Source organism: Diplotaxodon limnothrissa, linkage group LG17, assembly GCF_057381915.1.
Source record: "Diplotaxodon limnothrissa isolate DT_005_m linkage group LG17, D_limnothrissa_male_GT1.1, whole genome shotgun sequence".
Classification (NCBI taxonomy): Eukaryota; Metazoa; Chordata; class Actinopteri; order Cichliformes; family Cichlidae; genus Diplotaxodon; species Diplotaxodon limnothrissa.
The window spans coordinates 25,259,175-25,286,359 of NC_140612.1; the positions used below are offsets into that span (position 1 = coordinate 25,259,175).

General features: G+C 39.3%; 1 protein-coding gene across 1 annotated transcript in view; it reads right to left on the reverse strand.

Annotated features, from left to right (window-relative positions):
* The window catches only part of syt1a (synaptotagmin Ia), a 62,257-nt gene extending 40,331 nt beyond the window's left edge, over positions 1-21,926 (reverse strand). Inside the window, exons 1-2 of the mRNA XM_085375389.1 lie at positions 21,731-21,926; positions 2,025-2,197 (exon numbers count right to left, since the gene is read on the reverse strand). Of these exons, the coding sequence (XP_085231515.1) occupies positions 2,025-2,197; positions 21,731-21,905 (348 nt within the window). The 5' untranslated portion in view covers positions 21,906-21,926. The remainder of the gene's footprint in view (positions 1-2,024; positions 2,198-21,730) is intronic.
* Between the last annotated feature and the right edge of the window lie 5,259 nt (positions 21,927-27,185).

Sequence of the window (27,185 nt, forward strand, 5' to 3'; positions counted from 1 at the left end):
CAGAGATTAGCTATTAGGGTGTCCAGTAACTGATGTCTTTTATTTTGATTAAAGCCTCTTTAGTTATAATTTTAAAAGCTGGATGGTGCAAAGACGGGAAGACTATTGGACATTAATGAAAACTCTTGTAATCTAACATGCTGCAGCGCTGCGTCGGATTGAATGACCTTGGTGGTTAATAAAGTTTTCCGCACTTCACTATTATCTAAGAAAATAAAAGACTCCTTAACATTTAAGTTATAATTAGCTCTTTTTCAAAAAAGAAGTCAGTCAAATGAACTAAGAAAACAATGTCAGTGGTTTCCGTCTACGTGGGTCCGACAGCAAGGGTGTTGCAGCAAATTAAACACACTGTGTGCACGATTCCACCGAGTGAAACGACGCTCTGCTGGTGCAATTAGTGTGCTAACTCCATATCAAGTGTTAGCGTGTCACCGTTTCCTCGTTCTGTGCAGTTGAAAAGTAAGAGTTTCGCCATTTGTGTATCATTTGGTGACGTCATTTCTCTGGGTGGATACCACTTCATTACACAGCAAACGTTACTCACACTCTTCAACAAGTGAGCAGGTCCTCATATGACCAAAACCATAAAAAATATTCAAAGAATGAATGAAAAGCACAAAAATTATAAGCAGGAGAAACAAAAGAGACTAAAAGGTTCTCTTAAATCTGAAGCCACCTTAAGTGACTTTAATTTCCTTTAGTAAAAAAAAAAGGCTGAATGCAACTCTTTGGCTGCAATAAACACATAACACACAGAAAATATATGTGGTACAGTAGCAGCTCTTGCACCAAAAAATGCAACTTATTGAGAGCTATTCACTGTTATTAGTCACGTAACTGCTGCACAGTCCTGGATGGCAAAACACATGAAAATCCAAAAAATTGCAGCATAAAATGTCGATATTCCATCAGTTTCAAGCCACAAATAGTTGCTAAAAACAGTGGCAATGGTTTAAATCTATCGTAAGGAGAGTCCTTCTCCTTAGACTGCCGTGTTTAGATTTTTGATGTAGAGGGGCAAACTGTTCTGCTGTTCGAAGGCTGGTTTATTCTCAGTTGCGAACACTCTCTGTTTTACTTCTTTCGAGTCAGCTTAAAGGCTGTTTAATTAGGCACAGGTGTAGCTGTTAAATACTTCTCAGGTAAATTCACACAAAATTTATGTAACAGGGCCCTGGTGGACTTGCTGGACGTAAAAAAAATTGCTTGAGAGGTGAAAATCACTGTGTCATTGTAGAGTCTTTACCTCACGATATAAAGCACCGTGAGCTCTCCGATGTTGTCATTATTATTATTATTATTGAAAGAATAGAATAGAATTTATTGCTTCATTGGCAAAACTATAGTGAGTGTTACTAAACCAGGTCATAATATATACACGTAATCCCTATGGCCTCCGTTTCAGACAGTTTTCTTCTACTCTTAGCTCTGTATAGTGACTAAAGACAGGAAGGGGATGTCAGGAACACATCCCGAACTGTGAACATTGGTTAAAGAAGGATTATTCTTAAATGTAAATCATGCCAAGCTATGGCAGTAGAGCTCAAGATTAAAATATATCACTGGAAATTTAGCGTACTATGTTTAAAAGGCACAACCTGCTGGACAAGAAGGATTGAATGTGGTTGGAATCCGTGTTGTACTGTTAGCTTTTCTAGCCCCTGTAAACAAACTGAGTCACTCCTGGATCCAATAAAAAAAACCAAACTTATATTTGGGTGGAAACAGCTAGAAGACAGCAGGGAAAAAAGTCTGGTTTTGCCATCCAGGTGGGCGCTACTATGATACTATGATGTTACGTGGAAACTGTGTATATAGTTGAAAATGTTCTCTTAACAAATCAATTTGGTGAACTAATTTGTAATCATACAGAATCAGATTTCCTAAAATTGTAAGAAAAAAAAATATATATATTTCAAACACAGCATCAAATATTTTGGCATTAAGCTTCCTATTCAATTAGGATTGTGGGGATGGTAATTTTTCAGAATTTTAATAACAAAAGTTAAAAAAGTCGTTACCTCGGTTTTGGCCCCATCTATGACGTCCTTCATGTTGATGGCATTTTTGCCCTTGTCTTTGCCCTTCTTTTTGTTTTTCTTCTTGAATATCCATTTTTTGCAGACACAGAAGCAGCAAGCTAACACCAGGATGATGGCCACAAAGGCAATCGAGACGATGGCCCACGATGGCACTGTGAGAAGGACAAACAACAAAGAGATGTTCAGAAGTAGGAGTGAATCTTGGAGGCAAGTGAAAAACATTTCAGTGAACACTCTGAACCAAAGACCTGAAAAGTAGAGATTGTACCAAATTACAGGTGAGATAAAAGCAGGAAAAGCGTGTGTGACTACAGAGTTGGTACAACAGATCAGCACTAAGTCCATCAAAAAGTGTCAAGATTCCTAAAGATCGGACCTGACTGAACGGCTTCAGCCAATTTAGTGGAAGTAACAGATGTTGGCATTTTCCACTTGCCATTTAAACAAAAGATTCTCAGACAGCTGACACTTTCACGGTAATCACCGGCAACACAGAACTTGCTTTGGAGCGAGAGCTGTGGTGAATTGGCAGGGTGTGCCGGAGAGGCATTAGCAGAGGTGTGACCATGACAATCCACTGATGCAGTAAAACCAAACGGGTTCACGGGGTGGCGAGGGGTTTGCTTTCACATTGTTCTCATGCTCTAAGCTTTCATATTACCTTTAAAAAATTTAATTGATCTTTTGTGTTTGGATTTAAGGCTTTGGGTTTCCTTTTAAATTTTCCCCAGAAACACTGCAGGTTTAGACAGAAACTTTCCTCCGAGGGAAACCTGCTGAGCCTAATCTCAGTGGTTACATTAAACCTGAACATTTTTAAGATAAAAAGCTGGAGAATAACTTTTTGGACCAGGCTGTCTTCCTTTTTAGTTTAAAGTTGTTATTGTTTTTTCACCTGCAAGTCAAATTTACAATGGACTAATTTTGACCTTTTCAAAAGAAAAAGAAAGAAAGAAAAATGCTATATTATTATTATTATCATTATTATTATCATTATTATTATTAGTCTATCCCACTGTGAAAACAGTATAATAGTCCATCAATGGTTCCATTGACCCTAATGTTTGTACCAGCAGGAATAATAAAGTTTATTTTATTACATGTGCCATTGCTTGTTTGATTCTTTTTTGCATAATTTGGGATTTTTATCCTGATATTAGATTAGTTTATCCGAATCAAATTCTTAATTGTAATTTAGAGACACGAACAGGGCTGACGACACACCAGAGGAACATCTTATTTACTGCATCTGTGCTGAATTAAATAAAACAATAACAGCTCAGTGTTAGTGTTAATTATTTTAAAGTAAATTAACTTTAAACCAGAAGCTGATCCATAAAGTTAAAGCAGATGTTCATCCTCCCACATGTAACCTCTACTGTAACATCTGTTTATGTAAACGTGCTACCTAAAATGTCCCTATAGAAATAACACATTGAATAGGAATAATTCTCAATTTTGCTGCTTTTGTTTTTCCTATTTTTTATATAGTTGATGCTGCTTCGCATCTTGTTAGTGTGAAAATACAAAAACATAACAAAAAGTAGCCAATTAGTGTAAAAAACACGATGATTTTCCACGTTTTTGAGTCAGCAACCACCACTGTTCTGTTCAGATCAAATGTTAACACTAGACAAAAACAAAAACAGCATGATAATATTACATGCATCATAAAAAAAGTAGTGAAGTAAAAACACTGTTTTGGAGAAGAAAGACAAAAGACCAAAAAAATGCTATTTTTTGTATCTAATCACTGAGATTTGACGTTGTTTATGAGTCTGTTTCCACCACTTGAGCAGCTCTGATCCTCAGTGGTGCTTCTGGATGGTTCATCAAGACTATTTTGAAAGTTTCATGTTGGGCAAAGTATTTAAAATAATACTTTTACGTCACACTTCCGTGAGCACTTCTTGGCAGTTACTAGTTTAATCACTAATTAGTGATTACATATCGTCTAGATCTGATTATGGCAGCAGAATTAGAGTAAAATAACAAAAGAAAACCAGCAGGAGCAACAACAGAAACTTAATTAATTTAGTATCACCTAATGATCTTTATGCAAGTTAAAAGTTTGGAATCGAGAGTTTTGAGTTTGTCCCTTAAAACTCCCTTTGAAAAAGTGATTTCTTCACAGCACACGTGCAGCTACTGTTGTTCAGTTATGATTAAAACGGTTCCTAACAGGACAAAAAACAAAACAAAATGCACTTTCACTGAGGTGACATACGAGTCGTTACTTTTCACTCCACCATATGCTACTGGCCTGCACTATAAGCCTGACTGGAGAAATTGGACAAGCAGCAATCAACACTGTCACACTGTCAGACGCTCGGCTCAACAGCACAGTGACAGCCAACTGCAAACACGTTGACACCTATCTCAACTATAGCCAGCAGTCAGCTGGCGCTGCCTGGTGCGGACACACAGGGATACAGTGTACACCACACAAACATAACGATTGAAGGAGAAGTGGGCGGTTTTTAAGCACCGGAGGGACAGCAGCCCAGATGCAATGAAAATAATGAGAAGCCTCACAATAGACTTCCCTGTTCAGCTGTCACAATCACTGCTCCTTGACTCTACTCAGCAGATACCAAACACCTGGCAGCCCACTCCTCATTTTAACACTGAGCAATAACAAACTGTTTAAGGAGCAAATTTTCTGTGTTAATTCAGGCCGGCCACAAAGCCAAGCTCAGCTGCAATCAGGGCAGATGGGCTCATCTTTACAACAAATACAGTTGCTACACATCTGTAAGCTGCTTTGCAACCCACTCCCACTTAACCTCTGACCTAAGTCATATCTGTTGTCACTGATGCCCGTTCTGTTCTTGCTGCTGTTCTCCACACCTTAAGCGTTCAACACCACCAAGAGGTCACAAAACCCATCCATACAACCGAATATAAGAAAGGAATTTGGGGGGGGCACCAGACAGATATAATACTTGCCATTCTCTTAAATCCTACAAAATAATAGAAAACATCAGTCAGCCCTTTGAAGACTTTATCTGGAAAAACTCCAGAATGACCCATCAAAATGGAAAACCCTATTACAAACTCTCTCTGGGGTTTTGCTCACCAACATTCAGCTGCAGTTCCTTTGCTGAGGTCCAAGGGGGAGGGGGGAGAAAGGGAGAGAGGAGGAAAAGAAATCGATTCTTTTGACAAAATCAATAAGCACTCTCCTCCAAGGAAAAACAGTGAGTGATGCTCTAAAATAACTTCGGGATCTACAGCTTTGGCCTTGCCTTGGAGCAGCGTGGTAATGGAGGTGAAACTGGATAGGCCTCGTTTACAATGAGCCAAATAAAACCAGGAGTATTTCCTTTACAAACTTGACACCGTGCACAGAATAAACTCTTGAGCCGGGAAGTGTTCGCTTTCTCACTCCTTAGACACACAAGGCTGATTTTTATTGGGAGTTTGTCAGTCTTGTTATATTTATGAAGCAAGAAGATTCAAAGGAATTAATTACACATCACTCGTGAAGAGAGCATACTCTGAAAACCACACCCAGTTGAGAGGCCCACAATACCCAACTATGGGCAGTAACCATGGCTGAGCTGGCCGACTGGGAGAAGTGGGATACTTCCCCGTGACCTGGGGGGTAGCATTGTGGCACGCTGTGAAGAATCAATGGATCGCAAAGAAATCCACGCATCACGCGCAGCTCACTTGGCCACAGACTGTGTCCTCTCACTGTGGTCTCCACACAAGTGCACATGCTAAAGACATCTCTCCCTCTCTGTAAGGAAAGTAACGGGAAGCAGGAAATATCAGAGACGTTGATAAGATAAAAAGAAATGATGAAAGCGGGAGGGAGAGAATGAAAATTAGTGCAAGTTACGAGTTAGTCTAAAATAGGAGCTAAAACACTGTTTGGCTCTTCCACATTCTTGCAGCTCATGACTGCTTTCGTGAACGTGTGCATGAAGTTTTCTGGCTGGTAAGTGTGAACTCGCTGTATCTTAGTCACTGTTTAAAAAGTCTAGTTTATTTCTATTGCTCCTCTCTCTTTATATATGTGTATGTGCAATGACTGGTGTATTGTATTTGTAAAGAATTTATTCGTAAATCAGGGTGGTATTAAGTATTTGGTCAATAACAAAAATACAACTCAATACTTTGTAACATAACCTTTGTTGGCAATAACAGAGGTCAAACGTTTACTATAGGTCTTTACCAGGTTTGCACACACAGTAGCTGGTATTTTGGCCCATTCCTCCATGCAGATCTTCTCGAGAGCAGTGATGTTTTGGGGCTGTCGCCGAGCAACACGGACTTTCAACTCCCGCCACAGATTTTCTATGGGGTTGAGGTCTGGAGACTGGCTAGGCCACTCCAGGACTTTCAAATGCTTCTTACGGAGCCACTCCTTTGTTGCCCGGGCGGTGTGTTTTGGATCATTGTCATGTTGGAAGACCCAGCCTCGTTTCATCTTCAAAGTTCTCACTGATGGAAGGAGGTTTTGGCTCAAAATCTCACGATACATGGCCCCATTCATTCTGTCCTTAACACGGATCAGTCGTCCTGTCCCCTTGGCAGAAAAACAGCCCCATAGCATGATGTTTCCACCCCCATGCTTCACAGTAGGTATGGTGTTCTTGGGATGCAACTCAGTATTCTTCTTCCTCCAAACACGACGAGTTGAGTTTATACCAAAAAGTTCTACTTTGGTTTCATCTGACCACATGACATTCTCCCAATCCTCTGCTGTATCATCCATGTGCTCTCTGGCAAACTTCAGACGGGCCTGGACATGCACTGGCTTCAGCAGCGGAACACGTCTGGCACTGCGGGATTTGATTCCCTGCCGTTGTAGTGTGTTACTGATGGTGACCTTTGTTACTTTGGTCCCAGCTCTCTGCAGGTCATTCACCAGGTCCCCCCGTGTGGTTCTGGGATCTTTGCTCACCGTTCTCATGATCATTTTGACCCCACGAGATGAGATCTTGCGTGGAGCCCCAGATCGAGGGAGATTATCAGTGGTCTCGTATGTCTTCCATTTTCTGATGATTGCTCCCACAGTTGATTTTTTCACACCAAGGTGCTTGCCTATTGTAGATTCACTCTTCCCAGTGTGGTGCAGGTCTACAATACTTTTCCTGGTGTCCTTCGAAAGCTCTTTGGTCTTGGCCATGACGGAGTTTGGAGTCTGACTGTTTGAGGCTGTGGACAGGTGTCTTTTATACGGATGATGAGTTCAAACAGGTGCCATTCATACAGGTAACGAGTGGGGTACAGAAAAGCGTCTTACAGAAGACATTACAGGTCTGTGAGAGCCAGAGATTTTCCTTGTTTGAGGTGACCAAATACTTATTTTCCACCCTAATTTACGAATAAATTCTTTACAAATCCTACCATGTGGATTCATGGATTTTTTTTTCACATTCTGTCTCTCACAGTTGAAGTGTACCTCTGGTGCAAATTACTGACCTCTGTCATCATTTTAGGTGGGGGAACTTGCACAATCGGCGGCTGACTAAATACTTTTTTGCCCCACTGTAATATCCCAACAATTTATCTTTTTTGCATTGCTTATGCACAGTTAAGGGTACTTTCCTCTTTCTTATAATATTATTAGTGTAATTTACAAAAATGTGACTAATAGCCCAGCCCCAATTATTGTTTGAATCGACCCCTTAAGCCTTTATCTTTACCCTAACCATATCAGGGGATTACTTTATCTTCTTAGTATATTGATCATAGCATTTGTATGTATATACCAATCACACAGCAATCATCCTGCGTTCACTTTTCTCTTAACTGTACTATATTAAGGGCTTAAAGTGTAAGTAACTTAAGCCATTTGGCACTTCTCAATGGTAAAAAGTGCACATTGTAGCATTTTTAATCTAGTGAGCGCTGTTTAATAATTCTCCAATTACACCTGAATAAATGATTTGTTTACCCCTAAAAATTTAACATTCATATTACATTTATGCCAAAACACACCTTTGTAATGACTGCCTAATTGGAAAAGCTGGACCAGCGGCATTTATGTTTCATGATATGCTGCATGATTAAATCTCAAGAGAAATACAGTACAGTGCAATGGTTTTGAGCAATACTTTGCCTCCAAGGAGCCAGACTTTCCTGTAATTTTTAAAAGTGGTCTTGAGGAATAGTTCTCCACGCTTTCTTAAGTTCAGACTGAATTTCTTGTTTTCATTCAGTTTCTTGTACTTTACCTTTGTCAGAAGAAAGGTTTTTGTGTTTTGTTTGGTTGTTAAGACCCTTAAATGATTCATAGATCATTGTTAAGCTTAAAAAAGCCACCTAACTAAAGGGATGAACCAGTGTTGTGTCTACATGTAACAGACACAGACAAGAAACTGGAAGAAGGTTTGCCAAATTAATGGAACTGGGCTGAAAAAAAGTGGCAACAGATCCAGATAAATTGCTGCTTGATTGCTGCTTCAAACTATAATCAGTGAGCAATAAAACATCATCACCATCAGTCATGGACTGGTCTCCCCGGACCCTGGAACAACGCTATCCAAGCAGTGTGAGATCATCTTAATAGAGAATGGACAAAAAAGACATCCAACAACCCAAGAAGAGCTTTGAATGTCTTTTGAGAAGCATTCATAATGTGATCATGCCAAATATTGACTTTCAAACTGGTTAGAATAGTACAAACTCACCGTTTGCCTTATATACTGTATTTCTATGTATGCTTGCAGATGTTTCAATAAATCACTGCACCTATTTCCCCCTTTTTTAAGCAAAATATAAAGAAATTAAACATCTTTTGCAAGTTGTACCTTTATAGCAGGACCGTGGGAACTCCAGGCCTCATGGCCCGGTGTCCTGCAGGTTTTAGATGTGTCCTTGATCCAACACAGCTCATTTAAATGGCTAAATTACCACCTCAACATTTCTCGACGTTCTCCAGAAGTTTGGTAATGAACTAATCATTTGATTCAGGTGTGTTGACCCAGGGTGATATCTAAAACCTGCAGGACACCGACCCTTGAGGCCTGGAGTTTCCCACCCCTGCTCTATAGTTTGCTAGAAGCTTATTAGAATATATAGTGGTATTTTTTAGCATCTGAACAGGTACTTCTAGCTTACATGTGTAAATGCAAACAGGAAGTAAGCTAAGGAGACAGTATTGTAATGGAAGTGTCAGAGACGTGACAAGTCTGTATTACAAGCTGGCAGATCACAACGATAACAATAACTAAAACTAAAAATGTGGATTTTCCCCCAAACGGAAGCAAGACTGAATATATACAGAGTAAAACCTTTTTCCCCCCCCAATTCCAAATGCTTACTGTCATTCTGGCATTTCATCGACACTCAAAATGCCTGATGGAATGTCATTTAGGCGCTAACAGTCCAATCAACGCATGGAACCAGCCCTTATCTTATTCATCAAGCATGCGTCCTCCAGTGAAAGGCACTTCTGTGTTCCTTAATTAAAGGAACCTGAGTCCCAGAAAGCAATAAAAGCATTTCCTAATTAACTACATTGTGTGAGTGTCTTTTCTCAAGAGAGAAATAGAGCGAGAAAGTGAAAGGGAGAGAGCAAGAGGGAGTGTTGCCAGCACACGCACTTCAACACTTCAACTCCCAACACTTATCTCTCGTTCCGCCATGCAACATGGCATGGAAAATGGAGTTTCTCTAATGGGTGGGTTGCGCATGATGAGATCCATGTTTGCTGTTCCTGAAGGCTGAAATCACTTTTCAGCTCCGTCAACAGAACAGCATGCCGGTAAAGCAGAGCCCTAAACAGTGAGACACCTTCAAAGTCCTTTAGACACTGAGTCATGTAGTTCATCTTTGTACATCTGCCTTCACATCTCTAATCATTAACAAGATGAAAATGAAGATGTGCAGATTGTAAATTTTGTTACATTTTTGAGATTTGTTTAATCATATCAAAGGGCTCTGAGTGACAGATCTACATCCTGCTAGAATAGTGAAACACAATCTGGTACAAAACTTGAGCTCAAAATATTCTGATGATTTCTCTGACACATTACCATGCTGGGTTTTAAGAAGATATTATTAGAGATCATTTTTTCGCAGTCAAAGAGCAATAACCTCAACATAAAAGGAAAAACTCATGCTTCACTGTCTGACATTTACACACACTGTAGGTGTTCTAAAACCGACTCCATAGAAAGGAGTATAAACTACTGCAGGACTGTGAGTCATTCTGACAGTATGTGGTGGTTTGCTACAGTGAATAGCATCAATAGAGCCTCATGAGAAAAGAAAAATGCATATCAACTTTCTGTAAATGCCTTTAGCTAATGCATTCTAACTGTATGTTTTAGGGCTTAAGTGCTTTTTCTTATTTTCTTTCATATGCATTTGCATATAGCTCTGTGGTCGGCATGAAGCTGGACACTCTGGTGACAGTGGCAGAGAAAAGGACATTAAAGAAACTGATGGACATTATGGACAATGCCAGACATCCTCTGCACACGGCCATTAACAACCAGAAGAGTCTGTTCAGTGACAGGTTGCTTCTCCCAAAGACAAGAACTAACAGACTTAAAAACTCCTTTGTCCCACACGCCATCAGACTGTTTAACTCCTCCCTGGAGGGGAGAGGGAGGGGAAACAGGGGGACAAAGGAGGGGGGAACAGCTAAGCTGTAGTGCCTCTTCACCTCACTGTGCAATACCTTTTGTGCAATACTTTTGTAAATAGTCAACGGTGCAATAGACTCAATACTTGAAATGTGCAATTCACTTGTATTTTTATTTTTATTCCTATTTATTCTATTTATCCCCTTCGTATATTTTATTTATATTGTCTCTGTATTTATATATATATATATATATATATATGTGTGTGTGTGTGTGTGTGTGTGTGTGTGTGTGTGTATTATATATATATATATATATATAATATTCTGTAACTCTGTAACTTCTGTCGGTGCTGTGCTTTTTTGGAAATCGAATTTCCCAGAGGAACCCACCCGAGGGATTAATAAAGTTCTATCTAATCTAATCTAATCTAATCTAATACTGTAAACATAGCCACAGTTTCAAATGTAAATGTCAGCATATGCACAAGTAATTCCTGTAAGTCAAAACTTCCAGACAGGCTCTGTCTGTCTGTATGATATCAGTTAAAATGAATGTCCCCAGTTTGGTCACACTGGCACAGAAGCCACACCCACCTTCTGTTCAAACCTGTTGCTTATGAAGGAGAGCCAATTAGAAGAAAAGTGACTAAAAGGAGCAGAAGAAGCAGTCTGCATATGAACTGAGGAACTGTGCCGTCCAGTGTGTGATTTTGAATCATGGAAAACCATTGTAGTCAGTCTACAAATAAAGACAATTAAAGGTTAATGGACTGATTTGTAAATAATTTTTTTCTATGCTGCCTGTGCATTCAAGGCACAGGATCTTCTTTAATGTTGTGTTGCAATAATGCTAGTCCTATCAGAGCCATGGCTACAAAAAGTACATGTACGTTTTGAAAGTGACACAAAAGCACATCAAACTAAAGAAGTTGTTCAAAATAAAAAAAATAAAAAACAAAACAAAACAACGAGAAAAAACAGGGGAGAGAAACAAAGGCAGACAAATAACAAATCAGTATTTGAAAAGCACTTTTCACAGATGTGTAGTTTCAAACCACTGCACAATCAAAATAAAAATGAGCAGTAATCACAACAAAACAATATAAAATTAAAATGCAGTCAATAGCAATACAAAACTATCATCACAAATCTCAACAAAAGCTTCGTTAAAAAGAAACAGTAATGTAAAATATATTTTTGATGAGAGTCAAAGCTAAGAAAAGAATCAAATATTACACCAAGATTATGAATGCTTTATATAACAGATGAACAGAAGGAAGCAAACGTTTAGCTGATATTTGGATCTAGTTCAGGAGGAGCTATAATCGTCACCTCAGTCTTGTTGGAATTTAACGCAAGATAATTATTGGAGAGACTGTTAATAATTTGGGATAAACAGTCATCTAGGTTGGACAGATGGTGAGGTCTAAAAAATGATGCATAAAAATGATAAGAAATGTTATTAAAAGATCAAGTGCTACCAAGTGAAGGAAGAATGTAGAAAGAAAATAATACAGGACCTAGGACTAAACCTTGCAGAACCCCACAGGTTATGGAAGTAGGGTCCATAGACTATGGGCTATTTGTATGTATGAGGAACTGTAAGGAGGCAAAGTATAGGCTGAAACCATTAGGCCGAAGTACACACTCTAGTCAGTGCTTGTGATTACACCAGAAGTGCTCCACATCACCTAAAAATATGCAATATTTTTAGAGTCCACATCAAGGTCCACAGAGCAGATGAGAATGATGGGAAGTTATATTACGTTAAATCAGTTAAATTACGGAGCATCCAGTCAATTTCCAAAATAATATTGTGAAGACTAAACTAAAGGGGGGAACAAAACCTCATCAGAGATACGTTAAAATCCAGTAATGTTACTAATCCAGTGGATTCTCCATTGAGAAACAAAGCACCCAATGTCATACAAAAAATTAATTAGCAAAATAAAATAGGAAGTGACTAGAGACTGATATGAGACTGGAAGACAGAAATACAAGGAAGGAGACACAGCGGTGCACAGAAGACAAAGAAAAAACATCAGAAACACAGGAACAGAAACTATAGACACTGACCATGAAAGTTTGAGAATATTTAAAAAATTATTAAGAATTATTATTTATTACAACTTGTTTTGTTTTTTAAATTATAGATGCCATTTATAGATGCCTCACATTTCCTTTGCTGTAGTAAAGATAAAGATGCTATGATGTCTCTGTTCTGACTCATTCTATAATTAAAAGGGCTTCTGTTGAATTCGTCTCTTTGCTCCTTGGAAATACAAAGCACTTTACATTAGAGAGAGAAGCTTCACAAATGGACAGAGCTGGAGCGATAGATTTAAAAGGGTGGGGTGTGTATGCAAGTTTTATATTGCATCTGTGTTATAGCCACACTAATCCAATAAGACAGGACCCTGTTGGTCAATTAACCTTGGTATTATATCTTGTTATGCCTACGAGTCCATGCCCTTTTCCCCGCTGTGGCTCGTTTAAGGAAACAATACATCTGCAGCAGGGAGCATCATCCAGCGTTCTGCAACAATGACTACCTATGCAAAAGGTGGAAGCTGATTAAAATGAACCCTGCACTCAGAGTACCTTTACATGCGATTTAATTTAAAATCAGCAAGTCTACATCTTTGTAATTTGGTCAAATTAGGAAATGTAGACACTTCACCCGTTGCCTACTGGTGGTGGTCAGAGGGCCCGGTGGCGCCAGTGTCCGGCAGCCTCGCCTCTGTCAGTGCGCCCCAGGGTGGCTGTGGCTACAACGTAGCTTGCCATCACCAGTGTGTGAATGTGTGCGTGAATGGGTGGATGACTGGATATGTAAAGCGCTTTGGGGTCCTTAGGGACTAGTAAAGCGCTATATAAATACAGGCCATTTACCATTTACCATTTACATGCTAGCTGCTTTTGATGTGATGAAGGTGGTGATGAATCACATTTTCTTTAACATCCAATGGATTGCAGGGTGCATGTGCCCTGTTTTCCTGGTGAACACCTGGCACCAGGATGCACTATGGGAAGACGTCAAGCCAGCAGAGGCGGTATGGCACTTTGGGCAATATTTTTCTGGGAAACCTTGGGTCCTTCCATCCACATGGATGTTACTTTGATGTGTACCACCTACCTAAGCCATTTCACAGACCACGGACACCCTTTCATGGAAAGGTTATTATTAAGGAGTTTGAGGTGTTGACTTGGGCACCAAAGATCTCAATCCAATCAAGCATCTGTGGGATGAGCTGGACAAACACGTTTGGTCTATGGAGGCCTCACCTCACAACTTACAGGACTTAACGCATCTGTTGCTAACATCTTGATGCTAGGTACCACAGCACAACTTCAAATGTCTAGTGGAGCCTTTACGGGTCAGGACTGCTTTGGCAGCAAAAGAAAGACCAACACAATATTAGGCAGGTGGTCTTGATGTGACACCTGATCAGTTCAGATTTTGTTAGGATTCAGTAACTTTGAGAACATGTCCAATGCTATTAATTCAGCATTATATTCTCATCAAAATGGCATTGGAGCTGTGGTTACTGAATGCTACTAAAATAAAAAAAATCACCATTTGAGTGAGGGTTTGTGAATGTTTAATTGCCTTTCATAGCAACAAAGCTTCAGCACAGAGACTCATAAAATACATTTGAGCTCTAAATGTCGCCCTCATCACTACCTTGATCTCTCGGGGTAATGATCCAGAAACTTTCTCAGATATGTGCATATGTGAGAATACAGAGGATCTGTTTCCCAGAGAGCTGATGTTCTCAGAGAAAGAGGCTGCTGGTGGTTGAGCACTGATCAGGCTGTGGTTGGACCAGCCCTGATGGGCAAACTTTTGTAAAGCGAGGGCAGAGAGTAGGCAGCGAGGATTGTTGCCAGAGCAGTAGGGAGGCAGAGATGAATAGCTCCGCTGATCCTCCACCGTAATCCCCTTTAATAAACTCTGCTGTCTGTTGAATGTGAGCTGCCACGGAGTCAAAGAAGTTGAGACAGTTTAAAACATTTTCTTTAGCCTCCTATCAGATTACAGCATGATGTATTTCAGTCTTGTAGTCTTTTAGCTGCAGCCATGAGCTTTATGACACTTTTCTCTATTAGGCTCAAACATAGAGACAAAGTTGTGCTATCACAGAAGGCTTTTAGTCAAAGAGTCAGCTCAAGAGAGTGCACAAGCTCTTAAGTTCAACACAGTTGTATTTACAGAGCGCCTATTTACAGCATCAGTCACCTTAAGTTACTTTTTACTGAAAAATAAAGACACTAAAATATTATATTATTCTTATGGTAACCAGGGAAATGTTAAATAAGACATCTTGATTTTTTGTACCTGCTAACAATGTAAGTGTTTTTTAGATGAAATTAAGACTGTCTAAAAGGAGAATAAAAGAAAAGAAAAAATATGATCTTTATTATTAATTTTCCTGAAATGTCAGTCGCTTGTCTGTGTTATTTGGACTAATAGCTTGGTGGAGCCAGCAGCCATGGATCAAACAGCCTCTGTGTTCAGAGGTTAATTGTTATCAGGAAGTAGAGGCTTGGGTGTTTAGAAAACCTACCGTACAAAGAAATTCAATGCACTGGGTTCCTTGGAGGCAGCTGCTGTGTTCAATCAGAAGTCGGAGTGTGGTTTAATGTGTGTTTGGACGTGTGTGCTCATATTTATGAGGATGTGAAGGCTTGATCATTTGGAAAAACTGTAGCTCAGATGGGTATTTTTGCAAAAGGACTGGGGAAAGAAAGGAAAGCTTTGCAATCTATGAGTTATTTGCACTGGAGGAAGTTAAACTACAGCAAAGCTACTCAACGGATTCTAGTTTTCTTAAAGCTACTCAAAGTACCTTCAATTGGCAATACACGTGTTCTGGTTAATACTGCTGCACTGCACCTAGACATATAAGATTTAAACTGAGGAGGTTAGTAAAATTAAATTACTGTGTGGTAGCTTTGACTCATTGGTCTGACCATGCTGATTACATGCCTCCAAAATGGCTAAAACAATTTTCTCTTTCCAGAAAATGCCCTGCATGTTCCCATTTTGTCCTGATTGATGTTGTGAGCTGATTGCTCTGTCACATCTGGAGTACTGCCCAATTATTTGATCATGTGCTGCTGAAAACATCTACAAAAAACATCATCTTGTGTAGCACAAGCAGCCAGGGTAGTTCTAATGGATGCTAGTGTTTTGAATATGCATAAACAGCAATTCTGGGTTACTGCGAATGATAAGTAATGGGAAGTCCTCTGCTGTTCATGAGCACTGTTTAGGTGAAAGTTACACTTGGCCTTTGGAAACAGTTCAGCCATGAACAATAATAATAATATCAAAATCTAATAATAGAATCCTAATAACTAAACATGTAAATCCCTTCTTAAGTTGGCAGTCCATTTAACCCTGTAATACCAAGTGTATCATATTTAAAACGCGAGTTTTTTCCCCCCAGATTTCTACATCATCACTGTGATTTTTTAAAATCGTTAACGTCTCATACGACATGTCAGTGCTGCTTCTGTCCAGCATTGCTGTGTGTGTTTCAATGCCCCCACCATCCACCGGTAAGCTCCAGGGAAATACTTAGTTACCACCAGTGTTGGTCAAGTTACTTGAAAAAAGTAATCAGTATTTAATTACTGATTACTTCCCCTAAAAAGTAATCCTGTTACTTTACGGATTACTTATTTTCAAAAGTAATTAATTACTTAGTTACTTAGTTACTTTTTAAAAACACGATTTACAACCTGAATAGGTGATAAAGTGATAGATCTTTCAGCCCAATTCTACTTTTTCTGCATAATCCGTCATACAAAATATAATCAAATGAAAAAGTCTCTTTTTTTAAACTTGTTTTATTAGTTTTAATCTTTTAACTTTATGTATCAAGCAAAAATTTAATTATATGCAACATTCTCTGACTTGAATAAATTAGTTTAACATTTAAACCTTTTTTCTGCACATTCCAGCACATAAAATAATTTTTTGTGTGTGTTTACACTCACTCTTTCAAATAGATGCAAGTGAAACACAGCAGAAAATAAATAAAGTCAAAGACTCAGTGGTCCTGTTGCTCTATTTTCACCTGTAAAGCAGGAGTTGGGTAGGCGGAGGTTTACCCTGGTGCAGGTGTGCCGCAGCAGTCAGTTGAAGAATCCACGAGTTTCTCTGTGAATTTCCCATTACGTCGTAGCGCACTCTGTGCTTGCTTAGAAGTTAAGGGTTTTTTTTCGCTGTAAAAAGACGTTTTCTTCCTACGCACAACGGACACCTATGTTTTTGTCAAGTAAGGTCAGTACTTCCACGCTTCCACGCACTCGATATATTATCCATTGTTGATCTGCACACAGCTGTTGTCAGGAACATCACACTCGCTTACGTCATTGTCATGAGACATTCTCGCAAAAAGAAATCACGGTTTTAGTAACGCAGTAACGCAGCGTTCCTACGGGAAAGTAACGGTAATCTAATTACCGTTTTTGCAATAGTAATCCCTTACTTTACTCGTTACTTGAAAAAAGTAATCGGATTACAGTAATGCGTTACTGCCCATGTCTGGTTACCACTTCTCAATTTATATGTCAGATATTTGCAGGAATGATATGTTTAAAGCCCAGAGACACAACTCTGTATTCTGCTGCTATAATAAATCAACATCTGCCTGAACTGTGCAACTCTGCAAAAACCAGCAATTTGTTAACAAATGGTAGAATTTAATGTACAAATACATTAAATTCTACCATTATTAAGAAAAAGCACATACCAACTTTTTCAAATGTTTGTTAAAAAAGAGCAATAATCAATATTTAAAACTAATTGACATTTTAAACATTCAGTTTACCTCCACTAGTTCCAATTTTCTGATGCATTAATATACCAAAATATGTTTCACAAGTGTATTTCCAAGATTTTTAAGCCTGTCCTCAACATAAGAATCTCCCTCTGGGCTATCACGGTCAGTTTTAACACCCTCACATTCATGTGTGTTCTTAGATTTGTGTCTGACGTCTTTAGAACAGAGAGTGTATTTACCCTAGGCCTGGATTGCTCACGAGTAACAACATTATTTTTGAACGACTCAGCGTCATGTATTTACTCAAGTAATGCCATGGCGGAGGTTTATCCAGGATAACGCTGTCACTGTGTGAGCACTAAGCAACACCCAACTTTTGGGCCTTAACACAAAGGCCAATTGTGTGGTGGTGGCGGCCTGACGAATGGGTACACTTGCACATCAGTCTGGATGAAAGGGAAAGGGGGCGGGCTTGTCAATAGGGGTTGAAAAAGGCATTGATAAACAATACATATGTCTTCTTCATTTATTGAATCTAAGTGTAAAATGAACAGCTAATAATAAAAAAAGATGAAAAAGTGTTTAAGCTACTTGATTCTAAAAAATATACCAGCAGCAGGTAAAGTTTAATCAGATGTTTGCCACTCTACTTTATTATTCATTTGTCATGGTATTTAGTATGTTTATCCAGGAAAAATAAAGGTTGTGGCAGGATTTGAATCTTTTCTTGGTTTTACATTTTATTTTATTGCTTCTTCTTCTTCTGATCAAACAAAACAACCAATCTGAAGACAGACTACTGAGTTAGCAGATTAATTGAGTAATAATAAATACACTGAAACAATATTATCTTAAAACATGCTGTAAATATCTTAAATTGCTTAAATTCACAAACATTTACAAAGATTTTGCTTAAAGAGATGGGCCAAGACAATATTGTTTCCACAGAGAATTCAACATGTTCGGCCAGTGAGACCATTATTACCACGTGACCACCTTTATTAAAAGCATGCAGGTCTTACACTGGGCTATAATCCCCAAAGAAGATCTTCTGAAGCCACAGCACTGAGGCTGTGCTGAGCACGCAGCAAGCTGGCTTTCTCCAGACAGTATCGATATTCCACAGAGAGAGAAAAATACCCTCACTGCTTTTGACTGGAGGTGAGAAAAAACAGCAGTAAGACCCTGGTCTGATTTTGGTGAACTTTTCATTTTGCCTGAGGTAAACCAAAGTTGGTATAATTTACTTCTTCAAAGTACAAAATTTAAAAATGATATGAATACGAGTTATCTGCTCCACAACCTAATGAGACATGAGGAAGCTGTCAGGCTTCAGTTGTGTTGGAACTGCAGTGGGTTTCGGTGACAGACGTTTAAAGCCGAGCCAGGGGAGATATAAACCTCAGCCAATCGCAACACTGAATAGCGTTGATCCCAATCATTCACCCACCGCACCACAAATGTGTTGTCATTTTGCATCAGCGTCTCATTTAAGCCCACATGGAGCTAAATCCTCTGTAGTTTTAGCCATGAGAAATATTTGAATATAAATTATAGCTTTTATTATTTTTTCACACAAATATGCTGCCTTTAACAAATAAATGTTCCTCCGTAGAAGGTGACATTTTTCATGCACTATTAAATCTCTGCAATGTGGGAATATGACTACTCCCGTTTGTGTCGGTGGTGATGAAGCAGGGCTTCTCTTCCAAAGAAGAGGATATTACTTCCACGTGAGCCCGTGGATATGTCTATATATAGATTTCTTCTGAATGCAAACACGATCAGAAAATGAAACACAATGATAACTGTTTCCCTAAAACTTTATGCTCCAAAATTTTCCAGGACAAAAAAGAAAAAGAAAACACATTTAAATGTGAAAGAAGAGGTTTGGTGATAAAAGAAGAAGAGAAGGAGGTATTACGTAGAAAGAAATAGAGTTCTGAATGAATTTTCTACTGAGGCAGAAAAGCAGAAACTCTAACCGCAAATAATAAAGGCTGCTACGCATAATTTGGTGATGCATCGTGTCAAACGCTTGAATTATTGTTGCCAGATGTTTATTCCACTCTTCAAATTTGATTATGCCTTTCTCCTTTTTGGGCAATTCAGTGTTAAATGTTAAATGCTGTTGTTAGTACTTTGACTCAGAAGCGCCACAAAAACAAATGAATAAGTAAACAATCAGGCCGCCTGGTTCACTTGAAGTTGTCGTCAAGATCATCGGTGACACTGGCTGCTTTTTGTGCGTCACCAGCAAATGCTCACTCACAACCACTGCTGAATCATTTTTTAGTCATGCTTACAGCACAGTCTTACTGAATGCACTCAGATGTTTGTATTTTAAACAATAAAAGTCATTATAGGTACTAACTGCGAAAACAGAATTTTACTTATTGTGTTTTTTACAAAAAACTTTTTATACTATTTTATCGATACAGATTGCCGTTAGGACAATTTGTTACTTCTTATGGCATCTGTCATTTCTGACAGAAATTGCGCATCGCATGTAGGAGTCAGTAATTCTAACAGTAGGAGTATTTGAGTAATCTATCCATTAAACCCAGTGCTTTAAGAAGATACATTTAGTGTCACAACACAGAACTTCGTTTTTCACTGTTTGACGGTTGTTTAATTGCCCATTTAAAATCTTGTGTTATGGTTGAAAAATATTTCCAAAAAGAAAACTTTCACTGACGTTTGCAACGTCATGAGGTGCGACCATCTGCTTGATGTCCTTAATGAACATCTGCTGGAATTTCCAACAGGTGGAAGCCTGTTTACAACATTTCTTTTTTTTGTTTTGTTTTTGGACATCCTTTTATTAGTTACAACAGAACTGCTGAAATGATCTACCATGCTGTACAAAATGCAAACTAAGGTAAGGTTGTACTTGCAACCTTACACTTGTTTTAGTGGTGGGCTTTCAGGCTTTTCTAGTTAAGGTTTATTCTTACTTACAGGTAGGTGTTTTAGTGATGTCACTGGCACGTAATAGTAATCTATGAGGATGACCTCTGGAGTACCTTAGGGGTCTGTCCTTAGACCTCTTCTGTTCTGTTTGTACCTGTTAGCCCTGAAGCATGACATCCACAGTCATACTGTGAGTTTTCACTTGTATGTGGACGACAGAAAGTATCTCTTTGACAGTCCTGAACTTAATGCACTGAACGACTGAATCCAAGATTTTAAATGGTTGGTGCCACAGAATTTCCTGCAGATAAATGTGGATAAGATGACCATAATCATTATGTGGCTTGATGCATTTATCAGACTCACTACAACAGACCCGAGGTCCTCATCTTTAATGTTGGGTCAATATTTAAAAAAACAAAAGAAAACTCAGCATCATTTGTGATAACGACTTCAGCCTGAATAAGCAGGTCAATTCAGTTGCTCAATCTTGGAGACTTTGATTCATAATTTTATACGAAAGAACGTTTACCTCTTTTAAAGATATATGCATGTATATTTTGGTGAGCTTGCTGTCATCTTTCAAGTCCATCTTAAAGACATGGGGACGGTTGTGGCTCAAGAGGGTAGAGTGGGCTGTTTATCAACTGAAAGGTTGCGAGTTCGACGACTGGCTCCTCCATACTACATGTTGAAGTGTCCTTGAGGAAGATGCTTAACCCTGAGATGCCCCTGATGCGTCCATCACAGTGTGAGTCAATGAATATTAGGTTGAAAAGGGGAAAAAACACTTATATGAATATGTGTAAATTAGTGAATGAGGCTTTGAGTGTTTAACTTGAGTAAAAAAATTGCTATGCAAATACTATTTACATATTTTTACAATTAGTCCTTTTCTGTCCCCTACTTTGAGTTATTTCTATGTTATCATTTTTTTCGTGATCATTTTTATTTAAGTTAAATATATATTTGCTTTTAATAAAGTTGTTTTCCATTTTAAATTTCAAACATTCCTCACTTTAATCTCCGGTGTTCCTATAGCTCATTTTATTTAATTTTAATCTCTTTTTAATGTTGAGAAACACTGTAACTCTGATTTTGAAAGTTGCTATATAAATAAAGTTTATATTTATTATTATATGACACAAATGGCGCCTTTGCATGTCTGCAAACCCCTCATACATAATCAGAAGTTTGAGGTTTGTATTAAAATGACATCAGAAAGGTTCCAAGAAACCCCAAGAAATTTAGCAGTTATCAACAATAACACCTTATAAAAGCATCTTATAAGGGCTAAGACTGTTTTAAAATGGCTAATTCTGTATAATTAACACCAGAAACCAGAGATATATTAAATAAAATACACTTGATGCTTTAGCTCTCAAGTTGTCCCACTGCCAGATTGGAGAAAAGAAAGACACACTCACATGGAATTTTGTTCAGCTCATTCATGAACTTGTCCTTCAGCTTGGAGAAGGCTTCATCCTTCTCGCCTGTGCCCGGGCCGGCCATGTTGGTGGTGTTGGAGCCAGCCGTGGAGGAGGAGGCGGTGGTGGGCGCGGGGGCGGCCGCCGCCAGTGCTTCCCTTCGACTTTCATTCATTGTGGCGATGCTGGGCAGCCAGGCAGATGCTGGAAACGAGGAGAAAAGGAAAGAGGAAGCAGAATCAGTTAGATTTTTTTTTCTTTTGCTGCTGTGACAGATGCATGTCAGAGGCAGCGTGCACGCCTTGTCAGATGACTGAGTTGACGCAGATCGTGTGAGCAGCTGCTGGCTCAGCCTGAGTAAACATCAGCTGGGGTCCAGGATGAATTGGCCAGCAGTCTGAATTCAGAACAAAGCCACTCAGTCACTGCTTAAACCCCAGATTAACATCTCAGAGCGAAGATAACATTATTATTTATTACTCTCACGCGGTAAAGACTGTGAATCTCAGCTCTGCTGGCTCCATCAGAAACTGTGCTTTCACAGGAAAACTGAAAATGTGCTACGACTTCAATCTTACACCAAGCTCTTTGTACACAACAGGTGTATTTACTTTACACACAGGTGTTTTGTGAACGGACAGAAGGCAGCGCTGTGTCTCTAAGGTTAACTGCAGCTTTGTGTGTGTGTGCAAATCCATGTACTTGCACATGTACTGTGTAACTTCTGAACATGTTAATCATCACCTCACTCACCGCCGAAGAACAACAGCTGGCACATGTATTAATAAGACACTAAAAACTCTACGATATTATAAATACCACAATTATAACATCGAAGTGCTGAGCCTGCCACTCTTTTTGCTCGTCTAAATAACATTTAAAATGGGAGTTGTAAAAATTCAACTGCACATAATTTACAAAGACACACAACAACAATAAAACAAACATGCCTTCTATTAGAGTGAATTGTTAAATGTTGTCATTTCTATGCTTGCCAACTCTGATGAAAAAAATTCCACTGTCCTTCCCCCCAGATCCTCGAGGTTCTGGTGGGGGGCTGTAATGTTTTATTGCAGATACATCCTATCTGGAAGATCTGCTTCTTTTGATGTAAGCTTCCTGCATTTACGACCCTTTGGTCAGCAAGAGGTCTGAGTCAGACACACACACACACACACACACACACACACACACACACACACACACACACACACACACATTCTTACAGAAGTTCACACATATACATACAATGCTTTGTCTTAGAACCGAGGGGGCGTGGCTTTGTTCTGACGTGTTTTGTGTGAACTGTCTCTCAATAAAAGGTAGCAGGAGGAGGTCAGATCTGGGGGTCATTTCCGTGGTGGACACAGACGAGGCCTCCCTTGTGCAAATAATCGATCGATCGACTGTCTTGTTTTCTTCGTGACGAATAAGTTAAATTAGCGGGGCTTGTGGAAACACAGACCCAACACCTTCCTCATCATATTCTTTATGATGGTTTAGGTTTCAATCTTACTGCAAAGGATTTCACGTTCATGTTCATTACCAGTGCTGTCAAAAGCCGGGACACTGTAACCACCAAGCACTAAAGCAGAGACTTGAATTCTAGATTTCTTTTTTTTAGCCTTAATAAAAATGTTTTAACTAAGCATGCACTGATGTATCAGCTTGAATGGGAACAGCTCAGTTTTATCTATATAGCCCCAAATCAAAGCAATAGTTACATCAAAGTACTTTATGTTGTAAGGTAAAAACCCCAACAATCAGACAACTCCCATTGATCAAGCACTTGGCGACAGTGGGAAGACAAAACTCCCTTTTAATAGAAAGAAACTTCCCGCCAAACTTCATCTTGGGGGTGAGGGGATGGGGGCAGAACAACGGACTGAGCGAGTGCAGTAGAAACATTCATTATGGGAAGTCAAGGCTGACTGCAGCACAACTAAGGGATGGCTCATGGCCACCTGATCCAAAGTCAGCTGTATGCTTTGTCAAACTTTGTTTTACTTAGGAATAATGGCTCTTCACCATACTGGTGTCATTTAGGATGAATAATAAAATGTGTAAGAAAAGTAATGAAATGTGTCTTGTTTGTTTAACATGGCTTTTTTGTCCACTTTATTTGAGTTGTACCACTAATCTGCTGAACATCTTTCTCAGACAACATCAGACTTATATATTGGTATATTTGACAAAACTGAATGGGCAGAGTTTGTGCAAAGCTGATTTAACACTACAAAAAGTAATGTTCAAAGTTGCTGTGATAAACAAATGAAATATTTCAAAAGTGTTCCTTTTGATAATCAGGATTACTGAATTTTCTGAAACAAAGGGAAAAGAAACCCGAATAAAGCAAAATAGATAAACAGAAAAAAGTGGTATCTGCCAATTAACAACCAAGAATTTCACAATTACTGGATCCCTGAATAAAAAACTGGTTTGATAGGCATAATCTCAAACAGGAATGTTCGTTTTACTACATAAGTGATTGTTAGTATGTGTGCACATCTTTGTTTTTCTGGTGATGTGTTGTATCCTGATGGGAACTATTTATTGTCTGCTCCCACAGTGCAGGTTGTAATTTGGCACTGTCGCCAAAGCACTCCATGAGGATAATGGCATACTAAAGAAAACCACTCCACAGAAAAGACTGATGGCCGTATTTTCGTTCTTTGCCACAGTCACTGCTTATTATGCTCACATTTTCCATTTACAGTGCTGTTTCATATGAGGGCACTGCACTGGTTCTGACAGACAGGCTGTTAAAGGTTTCGATGTAACTGAAAAAATTTCAGTGTAAGCATTCAGTATTGCCTTTAATGATATTCATCTCTTAAACTGAAAGAGCTGAAAACAGAACTTGGTGCCAATTCACCCTAATGCAATATTTACAACCACGACAGAAAGAAAGCTTTAGCAAAGTGATTTCCAAGTTATTATTTTTACAAATGTATAAAATTTGGTTTATAAAGGCAGGTAGGACGTTTGCACTTCAATTAAATTACGGATGCAAAGTGTCTTCTAAGTATTTGTCATTTTCTGAGGGAGTAACTAAATGTTGCCACTTCAAGCTTCATTTGGGTGTGAGTAAGAAGAAAGGAACCTGTTTCATCACTTTGGGATTATTTAAGCAGTTGATCTGCTTCGCTATCACATCCTGATAAGAGAAACCTATTATCTACTGATTCTCTTCTTTTTCTTAACTCTGAGTGTAGTTGGAAGGGCAGGATTGATTATTTCCAACTCTGTGTTTTTGGAGTTTTCACAAGTCTGGCTTCACTGTTTTAAAATCTACTTTCCTACTGCTACTATTGAGACTGACAGTAGTGACAACCACCTTTTTTTTTGGTAATAAAGTACAGTCATCTAAACAAAATCATCCAGCCATCAAATACACCAAGTATCATTCTTGTGGAATAAATAACTTGCAGTTAAGATGCAATCTGTTGCCTGACAACTGGAACCAAGAGGCAATGAGGCTTTAAATGTGGGTGAATATTTTATCTCAGTTTGCAAACAGTGGAGCTCTCATTTCTGTCCAAAAGCTATCAAATGTACTTTTCTTTTCTTTTCTTTTAATAAAATTCTCAGTGCCGTTAGACAAGTTTTTTAACTGAAGCTGAGTCTTCATTTTGAGTGTCTCACTCTGTTAAACTGCAAGTTGAATCAAATATCTTATCGGTCAATTGTGTGGGAGAAACCCAAAGCATTTAACTTTGGGGTCCTGCAGACATCCAAACCAAGCAAGACAGGCTTTTCACACACACAATCATCCCAGGGGGTTGCAGAGAATGGCCCTAAAGAAAAAAGGGAAAAAAGAAAACATCTAGTGGGTGGCAGAAACACCATGTTCGTGGCAGAGGTCAGTAAAGAACAACCAGGCTAGTTTGAGCTGATTGAAAGGAAACGGTAGCTCACATAACCACTTGCTACAAGCATGGACCACAGGAAAAGCAACTCTGAACACACAACACAGATGAAACAGATGGCCTACCGCAGTAAGACGACACTGGGTGTCTGTCCAGTCACCTAAAAATAGGAAACTGGGGCTACAGTATGCACAGGCTCACCAAAATTAGATGTCAGGAGACGTGAAATATCCAAGCTGTTGTCTTAAATCTTGCTTTCTGCCAGAACAGGGTAAAAGGAAAGCGCAGGTTCTGATTAACATCAAAAAATTCACAAATTGATCGAGCCAGCAATCAAAGCTGCTTTAAATCCATTTGTACCAGCTGCCACAGCCCAACACTATGTCTTTCTCCTTTTGATCGTTGTGCACCATTGTCTAGCAATGACAACTCATGTCAGAAAGCTCAGATTAGTTTCTTAAACATAACATAGTTATTAGTTCATAATGCTCAAGTTGCCTCCGCAGTCACTAGATCACAATCCTTTGGGATGTTGTAGAAAAGGTTTGCAACAGGAAGACGTTTCCCACAAATCCACAGCAACCGTCAAATGCTATCATCAAATACAGAAGCAAAAGCTTGCTGAACCTAAGCCGCAAAGAAGCAAGGCAGTTCGGCGTGAGGTGTAACTAATAAAGTGAGTGTTGACTCTAAATACATTTAACCTGTCTGATGTTTCAAGAGGATAAAGACTATGTTTAAGCACTTCTATGATACATTCACATTAAACCGAATACGAAATGGCACAGACTGCGTGAAGGAGTGAACTGGAAACTGCTATTTACAGGCAGAGACAGAAGTGATATATATATATATATATATATATATATATATATATATATATATATTTCACCCCAAGTCCAGCACCCTGAGGCTGTACGCTAAGCGGAAGGAAGGGGGCCGGGGACTGGTGAGTGTCAGCACCACAGTCCAGGATGAGACAAGGAACATCCAAGAATACATTGGGAAGATGGCCCCAACTGACCGAGTGCTCAGTGAATACCTCAGGCAGCAGAAACCCAAGAAAGAGGAGGGAAACGAGGAACCATCATGGAAGGACAGGCCCCTGCACGGTATGTACCACCGGCAGATAGAGGAGGTGGCTGATATCCAGAAATCCTACCAGTGGCTGGACAAAGCTGGACTGAAAGACAGCACAGAGGCACTAATCATGGCAGCACAAGAACAAGCTCTGAGTACAAGATCCATAGAGGCTGGGGTCTATCACACCAGGCAAGACCCCAGGTGCAGGCTGTGTAAAGATGCCCCAGAGACAATCCAGCACATAACAGCAGGGTGCAAGATGCTAGCAGGCAAGGCATACATGGAACGCCATAACCAAGTGGCCGGCATAGTGTACAGGAACATCTGTGCCGAGTATAACCTGGAAGTCCCGAGGTCAAAATGGGAGATGCCCCCAAGGGTGGTGAAGAATGACCGAGCTAAGATCCTGTGGGACTTCCAGATACAGACGGACAAAATGGTGGTGGCTAACCAACCGGACATAGTGGTGGTAGACAAACAGAAGAAGACGGCCGTAGTGATCG